Source organism: Pogona vitticeps, chromosome 2 (genome assembly GCF_051106095.1).
Source record: "Pogona vitticeps strain Pit_001003342236 chromosome 2, PviZW2.1, whole genome shotgun sequence".
Taxonomy (NCBI): domain Eukaryota; kingdom Metazoa; phylum Chordata; class Lepidosauria; order Squamata; family Agamidae; genus Pogona; species Pogona vitticeps.
In genome coordinates, this window is record NC_135784.1 from 170,586,873 (window position 1) to 170,604,283 (window position 17,411).

General features: G+C 44.5%; 1 protein-coding gene across 9 annotated transcripts in view; it reads right to left on the reverse strand.

Annotated features, from left to right (window-relative positions):
* Positions 1-17,411, reverse strand: part of LRP1 (LDL receptor related protein 1) — a 447,517-nt gene that overhangs the window by 346,239 nt on the left and 83,867 nt on the right. For 6 of the 9 annotated variants that reach the window (XM_020778743.3, XM_072991218.2, XM_072991214.2 and 3 more), the window contains one exon: positions 7,696-7,782. The exons of the other annotated variants lie outside the window; for them this stretch is intronic. In XM_020778743.3, coding sequence (XP_020634402.3) covers positions 7,696-7,782 — 87 coding nt within the window. The remainder of the gene's footprint in view (positions 1-7,695; positions 7,783-17,411) is intronic. 9 annotated transcript variants of the gene reach the window in all.

Genomic DNA, 17,411 nt, shown 5'->3' on the forward strand with positions numbered 1-17,411 from the left:
ACAAATACAATAGAGAAATATATACACTCTTTAACCTCTCAGGTAAACTAATGTTGCCATGTCCACTCTGCGGAATGAACACTAGAAAGTTATGTTCTAATTTCCAAACTCTTTCCTTGGGGTCGGCAACCTGAGAGACAAAAGCTATATTGAACCAAAACTCTACAATCATGTGCATGTTTTCCAAAATATGTCCCCTCACCTTTTGAAATTTTAAAAGGGAGGGGTCGGAGTTAGCAAAGGCACCCAAGGTCTAATAATCCATACTATGTGGAATAAAGACAGTGAGGAAAGGCAGGGACAAAAATGAACTCATTTGAAATGTGGTTGATGCAGGAAGAGAGCCTTGCAGTTACTGCACAAGATCAGAAAGGCAGGTAAGTGGGTGCTCAGTCAACCAACCCTGAACTGAACTCTCACTAGAGCAAAAATGAGAAAACTGAGCCTATCTTAGCATGCACATATCGTGAAAATACAGAGCTGACCAGAAAAAATAATATTGCTGAGAAAAGGAGCAGTAGGAAGAGAGGTAAATTACCTCAAAATGAGGCAAAGTGTCTTAATAAAAGAAGACACGGTTTTAGTTTGCAAGAACCTACTTGAGCAGAACTGACTGGAAAAGACAACACTGCTTGGCGGGGAGCAGTAGGAAGAGAAATTAAGGAATTAAGGAACCTTGTAATGAGGATGAAAGAGGAGAGTGCAAAAAAATGGTCTGAAGCTAAACATAAAAAAAAAAACCCTAAGATCATGGCCACTGGTCCCATCACCTCCTGGCAAACAGAAGGGGAGGCAGCGACAGATTTTATTTTCTTGGGCTCCATGATCACTGCAGATGGAGACAGCAGCCACGAAGTTAAAAGACGCCTGCTTCTTGGGAGGAAAGCGATGACAAACCTTGACAGCATCTTAAAAAGCAGAGGCATCACCTTGCCAATAAAGGTCTGCATAGTGAAAGTTATGGTTTTTCCAGTAACGATGTATGGAAGTGAGAGCTGGACCATAAAGAAGGCTGACCGCCGAAGAATTGATGCTTTTGAATTGTGGTGCTGGAGGAGACTCTTGAGAGTCCCCTGGACTTCAAGGTGAACATACCTATCCATTCCGAAGGAAATCAACCCTGAGTGCTCACTGGAAGGACAGATCCTGAAGCTGAGGCTCCAGTACTTTGGCCATCTCATGAGAAGAGAACACTCCCTGGAACAGTCCCTGATGTTGGGAAAGTGTGAAGGCAAGAGGAGAAGGGGACGACAGAGGACGAGATGGTTGGAGAGTGTCATCGAAGTGACCAACATGAATTTGACACAACTCCAGAAGGCAGTGGAAGACAGGAGGGCCTGGCGTGCTCTGGTCCATGGGGTCACGAAGAGTGGGACACGACTTAATGTCTAAACAACACCTTTATGGTTGCCTATTTCTAAATTGGGGGGGGGGATGTAAACAGTTTTACTTTAAAAAAACTAACTGCAAAACACTTTGCCCACACTTACTCATATTTGGTCCAAGGCAGAAGCAAATCACCTGCCAAATTTGGTATTGATCTGAAGCAATGTTTTAAAGTTATAAATTTTTGTGGGGGCTGCCCCCATTTTCAGAACTGCCTTATACGTAGAATATTAATTTGCTCTGCCATGCAGCAATAATAACCCCTGAATAAGGCTCTAGTCCAGCATGGCTATTTTCACCTAGAACCTACTAATAAGGAAGAAATTTTTATCCATTTTTTTTCTCTCTCTCTGTACCCAAATTTCACAATTAGTTGCTGTTGTGTATGAGTACTGTATATTCAGCCCCTATTTGTATCAGTGCCACTTTCTAATTACCAAAAAAAAAAAAAAAAAGGACACTGAAAGCAGAAAAATAAGAATGGGAAACGGCAGAAGCAGCAGAAACTAAGCCTAATCTCTAATTTCAAATCACATTTTTTTTTCAATGAAGAGATGAATACTCCTATTATTTGATACCTCCCTAACAATTAGTCTAACAGTAGCTCCAGGGTTTAGTTCACTAGATAAATGGAACTACTTTGATCAAACAAGCCACAAGACTGTATGCATAGAAGTCATTCTTGCTTTTTCTAATGAAGGGACTGGCAATATCCTCTGGCAATGTTTCCATTGCAAAGCCTGACTGAACTCACACCAGAACTTCTTAATGTTAGTAGTAATGGTAGCACATTAAATGTTAACATATGATCAAAAATTAATTCTGTAATATATATAATTCCTATAAAAGCTAGTAAAAATTCTATGTTAAGCAACTTAATTAACATATTTTCAATTTTTTTAAAAAAATCCATTAAAATTATCTTCAAAAAAGCCTCGAACAGCACTTGAAAAATCATTTTTACTTAAGCATCTAGCAAGTGGCAACATGTTACTATATTATTTTTATTGATTGTGAGGCATCACTAGAAAAAAGTAGCATCAATTAAACAAACAATTAAAACGTTATTGCTATTACCGTGACTGAAATACAGTAATCACTTTTGAACCAATTGTTATAAAAAACTAATGAGCAACTAATTAATTTTTAACAAATAATTTCCAAAATCTGGTTTATGCACCCGTTACTAAACTGGAGACTAATGTTACGGAGAGATGCTGCCTACAGAGAAGAAACATTTATTTGCTTCCAGGTGAGAAAGTAAGTGGCTTGAGAGCAAGCTATCTAAAAGACCATATATCCCTCAATGAGCATGTCTGGGCTTTACGATCATAGAATAATTAAGTTGGAAGGGGCCTATAAGGTCATCAAGTCCAACCCCCTGCTCGATGAAGAAATACAAATTGAAAGATATCTGCAAGGTGACTGTCTAAAATTTTTCTTAAATGCCTCCAGTATTGGAGCGCTCACCACTTTTAGAGGTAATTGATTCCATTGGCATACTGCTCTAACAGTCAGAAAGTTTTTCCTGATATTCAACCAAAATCTGGCTTCCTGCAACTTGAGCCCACTGTTGCGTGTCTTGCACTCTGGGATGACTGAGAACAGATCCTGCCCTTTTTCTGTTTGATAGCCTTTCAAATATTTGAAAAGTGTTATCACATCTCTCCTCAGACTTCTTTTCTCAAGGTTACACATGCCCAGTTCTTTCAGTCTTTCCTCATAAGGCTTGGTTTCCAGCCCCCTGATCATCCTTGTTTCTCTCCTCTGAACTTGTTCCAATTTTACAGCACTTTTCTTGAACTGTGATGTCTGAACTGGACACAATACTCAGGATGAGGCTTAACCAGTGCCAAATAGAGGGAAACTAATAGTTCATGGGATTTGGAGACTATGCTTCTACTAATGCATCCTAAAATAGCATTTGCCTTTTCTCATAGCCATCATCAAGAAGTCCTTGTAGCGTTCAGCCCTGCCCTCACCTGTCTGTCACAGCTGAGCAGTGGAACAGCAGCCAATGAGGGGACGGAAGGTGGTGCTAAAGGGGGAGGAGCTGGGATATAAATAAGGGTGTATGGTGTATGAGTGTGGGAGATTCAAGAGATTTGAGTCTAGTGTGAGAGACTTAGTGAGTCTGTGGGCCTGTGAGCCATAAAGTCAGTGAGAGAAGGGTCTGTGTGTCAGTGAGAGAGAGATATTGATTAACAACTTGTGATTTACCTATTTTATTTTATTGATCAAATAAACGAGTTTTAGTTTTGAAGCAACACTTGTCTCCTTAAATAATTGATACTGAACTGAAGTATTGGTGGCAGCAACTGAGTGGAAGAGTGAACACCTCCTGGAGGCCTGAGGGAATAGAGGCTCCAGCGCGCTCGCAACAGTCCTTTCTCTCAGTCCCACTACTTTCACAGGCGCACTTGGTGGGGACACAGGAGAGAGCCTTCTCTGTCTTTGCTCCCTGACTCTGGAACTCCCTCCCACAGGAAGCCAGGCTGACCCCATATTTGCTGTCCTTCTGCAAGCAGGCGAAGACCTTTCTCTTCAGGCAGGCATTTCCTTAGTGACTGGCTGCCTAAGAGAGTTTTTTAAAGGATTGTTGTGCTTTGTTGCTTTTAATTGTGTTTTTAGTATTGGTTTTATTTATCATTTTTAATATATTACTTGCTTAATTAAATTTTGTAATATTTGTGTACTTGGTATTTTTAGCATTTTTAATATTTCATTTTTAATGATGTAAACTGCCTTGGGTCCTTTTAAGGAGAAAGGTGGGGTAAAAATATTTTGAAATAAATAAATAATAAGTGAAAAGGGACTGTTTTCTCCTACTTCCCAATAGTTTGTAAGAACCCTACATGGGAGCATGCTCTGATCTTGAGATCTTCAGGTGAAATCTTTTTCTCATTCCCCATCCCCATATCAGGACAGAAGACGCTCCTGGTGGCTGCTTCCACACTGCAGAACTCTTCCCAAGGGAGGCTAAACTAGCTACATCTCTCCTTTTAAGAACTGGCAAAGATCATTTTATTTAGACAAGACTTTTCCCACTAACCAGTTGTTAAGAAAGAGCCTTTTAATGGAGGTATGTGCTTTGTTTTCTTCTTTGCTGTGATTCTGAAATGATTTTAAAATTGTTTTCATTTAGTGCTTATTTCTTATATGGTGATTTCTTTAATTCTGTTTTAATATTACACCTTACTCTCTTTTTAGCTACATTTTTTAACTGATGTTATGGGCCATGCTGCTCCTACATATGGAGAAGGGTGGGATATTAAATAGAACAGATAAATAAATGTTACCAGTCATCTCCTTTTTAACAGCAGTAGAAAAGACAGCCTATGTTACAATTTATCTTTTAAAATATGGATTTCATTTCCATGGTTTTTACTGTGCATATACTTCATTGGTTTTAGTAGATTTTATGATAGTGTTGGTTTTATTTAATTTTTACAGTTAATCTTCGTTTGCTTGTTTTCATTGTTTGATGAAGACTGTTTTGTAGTGGAAAGGTAGGTATTAATGTAGTTAATAATCAGTTATTTCATGCCAATGAGGATGCATCAGGCAGATGAGGTTGTTTTTAAATTTCTGTCTACAATCTTCATTCAGAATGGGCAATTCATGTTCTATGTGTCCTGCGAGCACATTTTTATAAATAGCATCATCTTTTTTGTGGAGTATATCCCTGCATTTCTTAATTTATAGGGTAAAAGTTATTAACTGGTCCCAAGAAACTTTCTTAAAGCCAAATGCTGAACGAGAGGGCAAGTATAATTTCTACTCATTAAGGGCAGCCTGCTGTATACATGTGGAATTATAGATTGGGGCCAAGAAGTAAGCCAGGAGCCATCTGCAGAACTTCTGTTTTTAAGATGTAAAGTATCATTCAAAACAATTTCTTCATGACCGTGGCTGTATCAACAGTTCTCCACTTCCATCCTGCTCAGACAGCACTGATGTCAACTAGAACAACCACTGACTGACCGTCAAAATCCAAAGGCCAATCAAAATAGATGATCCAACATATTAACACAGGATAAAAACAGCAGTGAACATCAAACAACCCGAAGCCCAGGATCAGAAAAGTGTATTTTTCATGAGGGCAAACTATGGAAAGGACATCACCGTTTTTATTATTCTTTACGCTAACAGTTTATAAAAATCTTAACATCCTACAAAAAGGCTAGAAAATACACGAAATATATGTATATGGAACAATGTGCCAAAATGATTCACAAACGATTAACTCTTTAAACAGTTTGAGCTTCCTGTCATTTTTCAAGCAAACGAAGGGGGAAAAAAAGAGGAAGGAGGTGAATAGGTATGTCTGTAAGGCTCCAGAAGTGTACATGTAGGTTTTAAATAGGCAGCAGGACTTTTCTGCATCATTTAACACAGAGACATATGCAAAATAATGCTTTTCAAAAACCTTAAATGGACTTCCAGCCACTTCTGGTTTAATTTTGTTGGCAGTCTATATATCCTTGGGAGTGCCAGAGGCAGAACACTGGCCTGTAGCTCTACCAAAGTTACCCAACCCTGCACAAGAGGAACCAAACAGAAGTGCATCAGTGTACCACTTAAGCAGAATAAGCCTGAATCCCCTCCATTCCCACAAAAAAAAACTTAACTCAATAGCTCTGACCTCACAGCTGCACAAAGAAATCGGGAATGCATCCACCAGCAGCAAAACAGTACACAAGAGGGAAAGACCAAGAAATTCTGATCTGGCGCAATGGTAAAGAATACTAAAGAGGAACTCGCATGCAGAGAACGGCAACTAGGGATGTGCTGAAGTTATGTATCATTTCCCATGATTCAGAGTCCCTTCTCTCAATTTGGAGAGACCATTTCGGACCTCTTCACAATCAGCCTGTATTCTGTTTTAAATCCTTTGATGTTGGCAGAAATGAGGTCACGTCCCTGTTCATCTCTTACTGCAGTTCACAAATACACTAAAAGCTTTTTTTGAACAACCGTACTATTTACCACCCCAGTATTGTGGTTGTTCATTCCTACGCTCTGCTTTCTGCTTGTTAACCAAAATCTTGTGGCACTACAAGCTAAACACTCATCCCAGAATTGCTCTCATGTAGAAAAAAGAGACCATTTAAAAGGTTTCTGAGGCAAACAGCTTGTTACAAGTTAAGTAGAAGGATTATTTAAAAAAAAACAGAAGGATTTCAAATTGTGTTAAGAGCATTCTCTAATCCATAATGCATCAGGGATATTTAAATTTGTGAGTAAATACAGCAATCACACAGACCGAAGAAAGAAACTGAAAATTATTCATTATTTATACCAGAGCTGTATTAAAACTGGAGGAACCAGCACCACTCTCCAAACCTAGACTTGAAAATAAGCTGCAGGGACTTTTGTAATCTGCCTAAAAACAAGGAGCAAATTATACAAGACCACAAACTCTTATCAGATCACTAATGAGAGAAATATTCAGAGCTGTCCATCAACTATCTCTACTGTCTGGTCCATTCTAGGAAAGCTTCCCCCAATAGTGGTTCTTGTGGGTTTTTCGGGCTCTTTGGCCGTGTTCTGAAGGTTCCCACTAGCCCCACTAGCTTCAAATCTGCAATTAATTCTCTGTTTTGGTTTCCAAACCTTTAAAGTGACAGCCAGAGAAGCAGGGGTGTGTGTTAACACAGGAAGACTGGTTTGCCACTTGCCCTAATCCCTTCTCTCACTGTCCACCTGTTCCAGTTCCTTGATATACTGACAACAAGGCACGGACATCAATAAGATATGCCATTCTCCCACAGTCAGCAGTCTATTGCCCAAAGTGTCAATAAGCAGAGCATCAAAGAGAGGACAGGACGAGAGGAAGGAAGGAACCCTCCTTCAGTCTTACTCTGTATCCCGTTCTGCAGCTCCTATGGCCAATATCAAAAAGCCCCAGAATGGGGAAATAACACACCTGTGGACTCTTATGAGGATCTCTCAGGAAGGTGGAAGATGATAAATGTGGACAAATGGGATTTTCCCTTAGACTGGCTCAGAAAAGATTATCTGAATTCTCTCTCCCCCCCCCCACTTTTCTTTCTTTCTTTCAAAGCTATAAAGCATTCAACCATTTGTAATGGGAATATTCCCTTTTAACTTATTCTGCATACAATTACTGGATAACTTTCTGCCAAAATGCTAAGTGCAGCACAGCAGCAAATCAACCCAGTGAGACCAAAGGATCAATCTGTTAATCAAACAAATTAAGAACTCACAGAACCAAGCAACACCATTATCACTGAAATGAAGGGGCAAGAATCTGAGGAAAAGAAGGGCAGCAGCCAAAAATCTTACACAATATTTGTGAGGTAGAGCTCTCCAGGGCTTGTTCCCCAGTCTTTGGAAGTGTTGCAACATAGACATCAACCTCCTCAGCTAATGCTGTAGAGATAAAAAGGGGAGAGGGGGGAAAACAAATTAAAATCCTAATTTCAAAGGTTTTATTTATCTTTGGATGGAAAACAATGGGCGTTACAGGGAAGACAGTTTGAAGTTGTTTTACAGCAGTGGAAGTATTTCTGGGTATTTGATTATCTACTTAATCCCCTCTGTTCTAGTACTGAGAGAGTTAACAAACAATAGTTTGAAACAATAAAAATACAACAATTAAGTAAGAAAGACATCAAGTAAAAAAAAACTATTACAATAAAACATTAGCAAAGGAGTGACCTAATACTTTTAAATATTTCACTAGTTCTTCAGGAAAGGCTTGACCAAATCAAACCATTTAAACTTGCTTCCAGAAAGAGAGATGTGGATACCAGGAAACTGGTCCTAGGAATGAAATTCCAATGTGCAAAACATTATTGCTAAGAAAGCTGTATACGGGTCACCACTCATCTGACCTTACTCTCTGGTAAGGAGACCCGAAGAAGCTGATAGATCCTTATGAGACAATGTGGCCCCTCCAATACTCTTGAACAAAAGCCAGTTTACACTGCTTGATTTTTCACTCGACCCTACCAACATATATACAAATTAGGACTGAGGCATCCATGGGGGATCGGTTTCAAGCTGCTGTCACCACTGCAGACGCTGGAATGGATGTAATAAAATTACAGTATTAAGGTTGTTCTGCAATCCACTAAAAATATTGCTAAGGGTGCTTCCTCACACAGACCTAGCATCATTAAAATAGTCAAAAAGGCACCATGCAACTGGGATGGTTCAACCCCCAATCCCAATTTTTTATTTTATTTTCATTAAAATGGGTGCTGTGTTGAGAAACTATGGAAGGGAAGGTGGGAAGAGGCCCACATCTGGTTCCCATTGTAACCATCCAGGGAGAAGGGAACAATGAGAAATGTTGCATTTTCATTGTTTTAAACTATGTTTATTAACTCACTCAATACTAAAATTGAGGGGATTAATCTTGTGAAAGGAAGCAGGGCAATTGAAAGCTCAAAGCCTAATCTAGAACTACCTCAGGTAAGCACTATCAAAGCAGTACTAAAAGCAGTATCAAAGGATTGCCAAAGCATCAAAGGAGTAACAAAGTAATATCAAAGCAGTACTAAATGTTCTGTGCTTCGTGATTTCCACTCTCCGGTGATTGGTGCATGTCTAAATACTGCATAGCAAGTAAATTTTGGGATTATTTATCTTCTCTCACTTTTAAAAATGTTACTATGACTGATAGAACAAAATACAGTCTTTAAATTTTACTTCGAACCAAAACATACATATACAAACAGTACCATTTTAAACTACCAAAATAAAATTAAAGCCCCAATGACATGGGATGTCAGAAAGTGTAATGAATTTGGAATTTACTCCCCTTTCCAAGTTGCAGCATCAGAAAACACTTCTTCCACCCCTTAAAAATACTGAAAGGTACTTTGGGGGAAATTATACCCTGTGTGCTGCAATCTCAACCAACATTGAACCCACATCCCACCACATTGGCTTGGGAGGAAGCTGGTGTGTAAGTAAAGTTGAGGAGGAGAGATAAGACTGGTCAGAAGGATGTCATGGCTAGCAACCACAGACTCAAGTGCTGCAGTCATGTTAGTGATTCTCCTCTCTAATTTTCAATTACAAGTTATAAAATAAGCGATTCCTTTTTAACAAACTCACTCTCTTCCAAATTCTGATCCTCCTTTCTCTGCCCTCTTAGCCCTTAAAGCAGGGGTGGACAATTAATTTCTATAGGGAGGCCACATGAAAAATCTGAACTGTGTTCGGGGGCTGAACCAACTTTACTCAAAAATAAAATGAAACAGTGATGTTATGATTGTTTTATGATTGGTTAAACTTCACAAATACTAAAGAGGTTTTTTGTGGTATGTTAAAGATAAGGTACTGATCAACTTTAGACAAGGAGCTATAAATGGTTTTGATGTCTGACGGGCCGGACAGGAGCAGCTCACGGGCCGTATGTGGCCTTCGGGCCACACTTTGCCCAGGTCTGCCTTAAAATATCAATTAGTTTACTACTACTACTACTACTACTACTACTACTACTACTACTACTACTACTACTACTACTACTACTACTACTACTGTGGACCCTCGACTTGCATACGGCTTGACTTACAGACTTTTCGAGTTACAGACTTCTCTGGCCTCAAATTTTAGGTTCAACTTGCAGCCAGAGAATCAACCTACAGACCAGAAAAAAACCAAAATGGAACAAAAATGGAAAACGGCCGGTTACGGGATTAATCGGTTTTCAATGCATTGTAGGTCAATGGAGACTCGACCTACAGACTTTTCGACCTGCAGCCACCATTCCAATACGGATTAATTCCGTAAGTAGAGAATCCATATTATTATTAGGTTAGGTTAGGCATCCTTCAGTCTCGAAAGACTATGGTAGCGTGCTCTGTATGGAGGGCTTGGAACAGCGCCTAGTGTGGCTGAGAAGGCCAATTCGAGAGTGACAGTCCCTTCCACACTGAAGACAAATCCAGTCTGTCCCCTGTCCGGCTCCCTGGTTTTGCTGCTTTTGTGACTTCCTCTTTGCCTCGGCCTGCTGGGCAAGGGTCTCTTCAAATTGGGAGAGGCCGTGATGCACCGCCTGCCTCCAGGCTGAACGCTCAGATGTCAGGTTTTCCCATCTGTTGAGATCTATTCCTAAGGCCTTCAGATCTCGCTTGCAGATGTCCTTGTATCGCAGTTGTGGTCTCCCTCTGGGGCGCTTTCCCTGCACTAATTCTCCATAGAGGAGATCCTTTGGAATCCGACCATCAGCCATTCTCACGACGTGCCCGAGCCAACGTAGACGTCGCTGTTTCAGTAATGTGTTCATGCTGAAAATTCCAGCTCGTTCTAGGACTACTCTGTTTGGAACTTTGTCCTGCCAGGTGATGCCAAAAATCCGTCGGAGGCAACGCATGTGGAAGGTGTTCAGCTTCCTCTCCTGCCGTGCACAAAGAGTCCATGACTCACTGCAGTACAGGAGTGTGCTTAGAACACAGGCTCTATAAACCTGGATCTTCGTATGTGTCGTCAGCTTCTTATTGAGCCATACTCTCTTTGTGAGTCTAGAGAACATGGTGGCTGCTTTGCCAATGCGTTTATCCAGCTCGACATCTAGAGAGAGGGTGTCAGAGATGGTTGAGCCGAGGTACACAAAGTCATGAACAACCTCCAATTCTTGTGTGGAGATGATAATAGAGGGAGGTGAGTCCACGCCCTGGCCCATGACTTGTGTTTTCTTCAGGCTGATTGTTAGTCCAAAGTCTTGGCAGGCCTTGCTGAAACGATTCATGAGTTGTTGGAGGTCTTCAGCAGAGTGGGCAACAATGGCTGCATCATCTGCGAAGAGGAAGTCCCGCATGCATTTCAGTTGGACTTTGGTCTTCGCTCTCAATCTAGAGAGATTAAAGAGCTTTCCGTCTGATCTAGTCCGGAGATAGACGCCCTCGGTTGCGGATCCAAAGGCATGCTTCAGCATGACAGCAAAAAAGATCCCAAAAAGTGTTGGTGCGAGGACACAGCCCTGTTTCACTCCGCTTTGGATGTCAAAGGGGTCTGATGTTGAGCCGTCAAAAACTACAGTGCCTTTCATTCCCTCATGGAAGGATCTGATGATGTTAAGGAGACGAGGTGGACATCCAATCTTGGGAAGTATTTTAAAAAGGCCATCCCTGCTAACCAGATCAAATGCTTTTGTAAGGTCTATGAAGGCCACTAAGAGTGGCTGTTGTTGTTCCCTACATTTCTCCTGCAGCTGTCGGAGGGAGAATACCATGTCAGTGGTGGATCTGTTAGCTCGAAAGCCGCACTGTGATTCTGGATAGACTCTATCTGCAAGCACCTGGAGCCTCTTCAGCACAACACGGGCAAGCAGCTTCCCTACCACACTAAGAAGAGAGATGCCCCGGTAGTTATTGCAGTCACCCCTGTCTCCTTTGTTCTTGTACAATGTGATAATGTTTGCATCCTTCATGTCCTGTGGGACTCCACCTTCCCTCCAGCAGAGACAGAAGACCTCGTACAGTTCGGAGGTGATGATCTCCTTACAGCATTTCAGCACTTCAGCGGGGATGTTATCCTTTCCAGGTGCCTTGCCGGAGGCGAGGGAGTCCAAGGCTGCTTTTATTTCTGCTAGGGTTGGTTCACTGTCCAGCTCTTCCAAGATAGGCAGGCACTCAATGTTATTTAAAGCTTCTTCGGTTACTACATTCTCTCTGGAATACAGCTCAGAGTAGTGCTGTACCCAGCGTTCCATCTGCTGTGCTCGGTCCTGGATGAGCACACCTGTAGCAGACTTCAGGGGAGCAGATTTCTTCTGTACTGGACCTAAGGCCTGCTTGATACCGTCATACATTCCTTTGATGTTACCTGTGTCCGCTGCTAACTGTATCTGAGAGCAGAGCTGGAGCCAATAATTGTTGGAGCATCTCCTGGCAGCCTGTTGGACTTGACTGCGAGCAGCTCGAAGAGCTTGCAAGTTGTACTCACTAGGACAGGCTTTGTATGCTGCTAGAGCTCTTCTCTTATCCTCGATGGCTGGCATTAACTCCTCTGAATGGGCTTCGAACCAGTCAGCCATCTTTTTGGTCTTCTTGCCAAAGGTGGACAGGGCGGTGTTATAGACAGTGTTCTTGAAGTGTTCCCATCGTTCAGGTGCATTTGCATTAGCCGGACCTGGAAGGACTTCCTCAAGTGCTTGGGCAAATTCCTTCACTTTTCTTTGATCACAAGTCTTGATGATGTCAATGCGTGGTCTTCCTTCCTTTTTCGTGTGATATACTCTCTTTGTTCGTAGTTTTACTCTACTACACACCAGGGAGTGATCAGTATCACAATCAGCACTCTGGTAACTGCGTGTGATCGTAATACTAGGAAGGCTGGAACGTCTAGTGAGGATTAGATCGAGCTGATGCCAATGCTTGGATCTTGGATGCCTCCAGGAAACTCTGTGTTGCAGCTTCGTGTTAAAGAATGTGTTGCTGACACAGAGACCATAATAGCAGCAAAACTCCAGCAAGCGTTGACCATTTTCATTCATCTTTCCAATGCCGAAATGGCCTAGACAAGTGGGCCAAGAATTATGATCAGCACCCACTCTAGCGTTAAAGTCTCCAAGAATGAACAGTGCCTCTCTTTCAGGGACTTTTTGGATAGTAGCTGCCAGATCGTCATAGAATTTGTCTTTCACTTCTGGAGTGGATGACAGTGTTGGTGCATATGCGCTAATGAGGGTTACTGGTCCTGCTGATGAGTGGAGCTGCAGAGACAGGATTCTTTCACTCCCCACAGTAGGTGGAACAATGCATCTCAGGAGAGTATTTCTGACTGCAAAGCCAACACCATATTCCCTGGTCTCATTCGATGGTTTTCCCTGCCAGAAGAATGAGAAGTTTTTTTCTTTGACAGATCCTGAGTCTGGCAGTCTTGTCTCTTGTAAGGCAACAATGTCCATCTGCAGTCTACTCAGTTCCATGTCAATGACAGCTGTCTTGCACACATCGTCTATTTCTTGCAGGTCGTTAGGAAAGCCGTAGTCAGGAAGGCCAGGGGTCATTGTCCGTACATTCCAGGTGCCCAGCTTAAGGGCAGAAATTTTCTTACGATTGTTGCATGGTGCACGGTTATCGATCTGCTTGTCGGGTTTGACCCTAAACCCCACGCACCCCGTGAAGTTAACAGACCGTGGCGAGGTAGCACCTTACTGGCTGGGGGCTGCCCAGCTTAAGGCGGGCGGTATCTACCTAGTGAGGTGCAATGACCTCTCCCACCGTCAGAAGTAGCCCCTGGCGTCCTGCTCCACGCCAATTGAGCAAAGACTTATAACCGGTAACTGCTACTTCCCGTGTTGTTCCGACGCTGTATGCGAAGCTGGAGTGTCCTCTCCAGAGCACGAAGCCTGGGTAAAATAATATGGAGGATAGGCTGTTACCCAGGCAGCAAATCCCCCCTCTCCACGTCACTGAAATGGTCCAGTGGAGAGGCAAGAGCCAATACAACTGGTTCCAGCAACGTCGCAGGAGTTGGCAGAGTGACACAAAGTGCCTCCGGGACTCCGGCTCCGGATTTTGCCTCGAGGTTATCTCCTGAAGCCTTTTCCATAAGTGGATATAGCCACAAGGCAGTGGAGGTTTAAATTTGGAGTTTTCCTTCTCCTAGATGGGCTGCCTTCCAGGGCTGACGAGCCCCACCTACCCGGCCTGATCTCTAATGGTGTGGAAGTATGATCTGACCTTTAAAAGTATACTCCCCCAGGTGTACGAGATGTTAGTTGGTTTTCCTACTTACAAAATTTGGATAAAAAGTAGGATTAGAGAGTTTCACATGCCATTAGACATACTATCCTGCACATCCTCCTTTAGAGCTGAGGCTCTGCCTTTGCTCAGGTGATTTCTATTTACCAAATTAGGATTGGAGATAGAGTTAGAGTATTTGAGAATATCGCGCGCCGTTAGGCGCGCGGTCCAGCCACTTCCCAGTTTAAAAAAAAGCAGGCCCTCCCTCTTGGCCCAGGGAGAAAACAGCAACTCCCCCCCCCAACAGACAAAGGCTTCAGCACAACACCCATAGAAACGCACCTGGGCTTCGTCCAGGCCTAAAGCTCCTAAGGGAATGGAGGCAGGGTCCAGCCACTTCCCAGTTTAAAAAAAAAGCAGGCCCTCCCTCTTGGCCCAGGGAGAAAACAGCAACTCCCCCCCCCAACAGACAAAGGCTTCAGCACAACACCCATAGAAACGCACCTGGGCTTCGTCCAGGCCTAAAGCTCCTAAGGGAATGGAGGCAGGGTCCAGCCACTTCCCAGTTTAAAAAAAAAAGCAGGCCCTCCCTCTTGGCCCAGGGAGAAAACAGCAACTCCCCCCCCCAACAGACAAAGGCTTCAGCACAACACCCATAGAAACGCACCTGGGCTTCGTCCAGGCCTAAAGCTCCTAAGGGAATGGAGGCAGGGTCCAGCCACTTCCCAGTTTAAAAAAAGCAGGCCCTCCCTCTTGGCCCAGGGAGAAAACAGCAACTCCCCCCCCCCAACAGACCAAGGCTTCAGCACAACACCCATAGAAACGCACCTGGGCTTCGTCCAGGCCTAAAGCTCCTAAGGGAATGGAGGCAGGGTCCAGCCACTTCCCAGTTTAAAAAAAGCAGGCCCTCCCTCTTGGCCCAGGGAGAAAACAGCAACTCCCCCCCCCCAACAGACCAAGGCTTCAGCACAACACCCATAGAAACGCACCTGGGCTTCGTCCAGGCCTAAAGCTCCTAAGGGAATGGAGGCAGGGTCCAGCCACTTCCCAGTTTAAAAAAAAGCAGGCCCTCCCTCTTGGCCCAGGGAGAAAACAGCAACTCCCCCCCCCAACAGACAAAGGCTTCAGCACAACACCCATAGAAACGCACCTGGGCTTCGTCCAGGCCTAAAGCTCCTAAGGGAATGGAGGCAGGGTCCAGCCACTTCCCAGTTTAAAAAAAAGCAGGCCCTCCCTCTTGGCCCAGGGAGAAAACAGCAACTCCCCCCCCCAACAGACAAAGGCTTCAGCACAACACCCATAGAAACGCACCTGGGCTTCGTCCAGGCCTAAAGCTCCTAAGGGAATGGAGGCAGGGTCCAGCCACTTCCCAGTTTAAAAAAAGCAGGCCCTCCCTCTTGGCCCAGGGAGAAAACAGCAACTCCCCCCCCCCAACAGACAAAGGCTTCAGCACAACACCCATAGAAACGCACCTGGGCTTCGTCCAGGCCTAAAGCTCCTAAGGGAATGGAGGCAGGGTCCAGCCACTTCCCAGTTTAAAAAAAAGCAGGCCCTCCCTCTTGGCCCAGGGAGAAAACAGCAACTCCCCCCCCCAACAGACAAAGGCTTCAGCACAACACCCATAGAAACGCACCTGGGCTTCGTCCAGGCCTAAAGCTCCTAAGGGAATGGAGGCAGGGTCCAGCCACTTCCCAGTTTAAAAAAAAGCAGGCCCTCCCTCTTGGCCCAGGGAGAAAACAGCAACTCCCCCCCCCAACAGACAAAGGCTTCAGCACAACACCCATAGAAACGCACCTGGGCTTCGTCCAGGCCTAAAGCTCCTAAGGGAATGGAGGCAGGGTCCAGCCACTTCCCAGTTTAAAAAAAAAGCAGGCCCTCCCTCTTGGCCCAGGGAGAAAACAGCAACTCCCCCCCCCAACAGACAAAGGCTTCAGCACAACACCCATAGAAACGCACCTGGGCTTCGTCCAGGCCTAAAGCTCCTAAGGGAATGGAGGCAGGGTCCAGCCACTTCCCAGTTTAAAAAAAGCAGGCCCTCCCTCTTGGCCCAGGGAGAAAACAGCAACTCCCCCCCCCAACAGACAAAGGCTTCAGCACAACACCCATAGAAACGCACCTGGGCTTCGTCCAGGCCTAAAGCTCCTAAGGGAATGGAGGCAGGGTCCAGCCACTTCCCAGTTTAAAAAAAAGCAGGCCCTCCCTCTTGGCCCAGGGAGAAAACAGCAACTCCCCCCCCCAACAGACAAAGGCTTCAGCACAACACCCATAGAAACGCACCTGGGCTTCGTCCAGGCCTAAAGCTCCTAAGGGAATGGAGGCAGGGTCCAGCCACTTCCCAGTTTAAAAAAAAGCAGGCCCTCCCTCTTGGCCCAGGGAGAAAACAGCAACTCCCCCCCCCAACAGACAAAGGCTTCAGCACAACACCCATAGAAACGCACCTGGGCTTCGTCCAGGCCTAAAGCTCCTAAGGGAATGGAGGCAGGGTCCAGCCACTTCCCAGTTTAAAAAAAAAGCAGGCCCTCCCTCTTGGCCCAGGGAGAAAACAGCAACTCCCCCCCCCAACAGACAAAGGCTTCAGCACAACACCCATAGAAACGCACCTGGGCTTCGTCCAGGCCTAAAGCTCCTAAGGGAATGGAGGCAGGGTCCAGCCACTTCCCAGTTTAAAAAAAAGCAGGCCCTCCCTCTTGGCCCAGGGAGAAAACAGCAACTCCCCCCCCCAACAGACAAAGGCTTCAGCACAACACCCATAGAAACGCACCTGGGCTTCGTCCAGGCCTAAAGCTCCTAAGGGAATGGAGGCAGGGTCCAGCCACTTCCCAGTTTAAAAAAAAAAAGCAGGCCCTCCCTCTTGGCCCAGGGAGAAAACAGCAACTCCCCCCCCCAACAGACAAAGGCTTCAGCACAACACCCATAGAAACGCACCTGGGCTTCGTCCAGGCCTAAAGCTCCTAAGGGAATGGAGGCAGGGTCCAGCCACTTCCCAGTTTAAAAAAAAAAAAAAAAAAAAAGCAGGCCCTCCCTCTTGGCCCAGGGAGAAAACAGCAACTCCCCCCCCCAACAGACAAAGGCTTCAGCACAACACCCATAGAAACGCACCTGGGCTTCGTCCAGGCCTAAAGCTCCTAAGGGAATGGAGGCAGGGTCCAGCCACTTCCCAGTTTAAAAAAAGCAGGCCCTCCCTCTTGGCCCAGGGAGAAAACAGCAACTCCCCCCCCCAACAGACAAAGGCTTCAGCACAACACCCATAGAAACGCACCTGGGCTTCGTCCAGGCCTAAAGCTCCTAAGGGAATGGAGGCAGGGTCCAGCCACTTCCCAGTTTAAAAAAAGCAGGCCCTCCCTCTTGGCCCAGGGA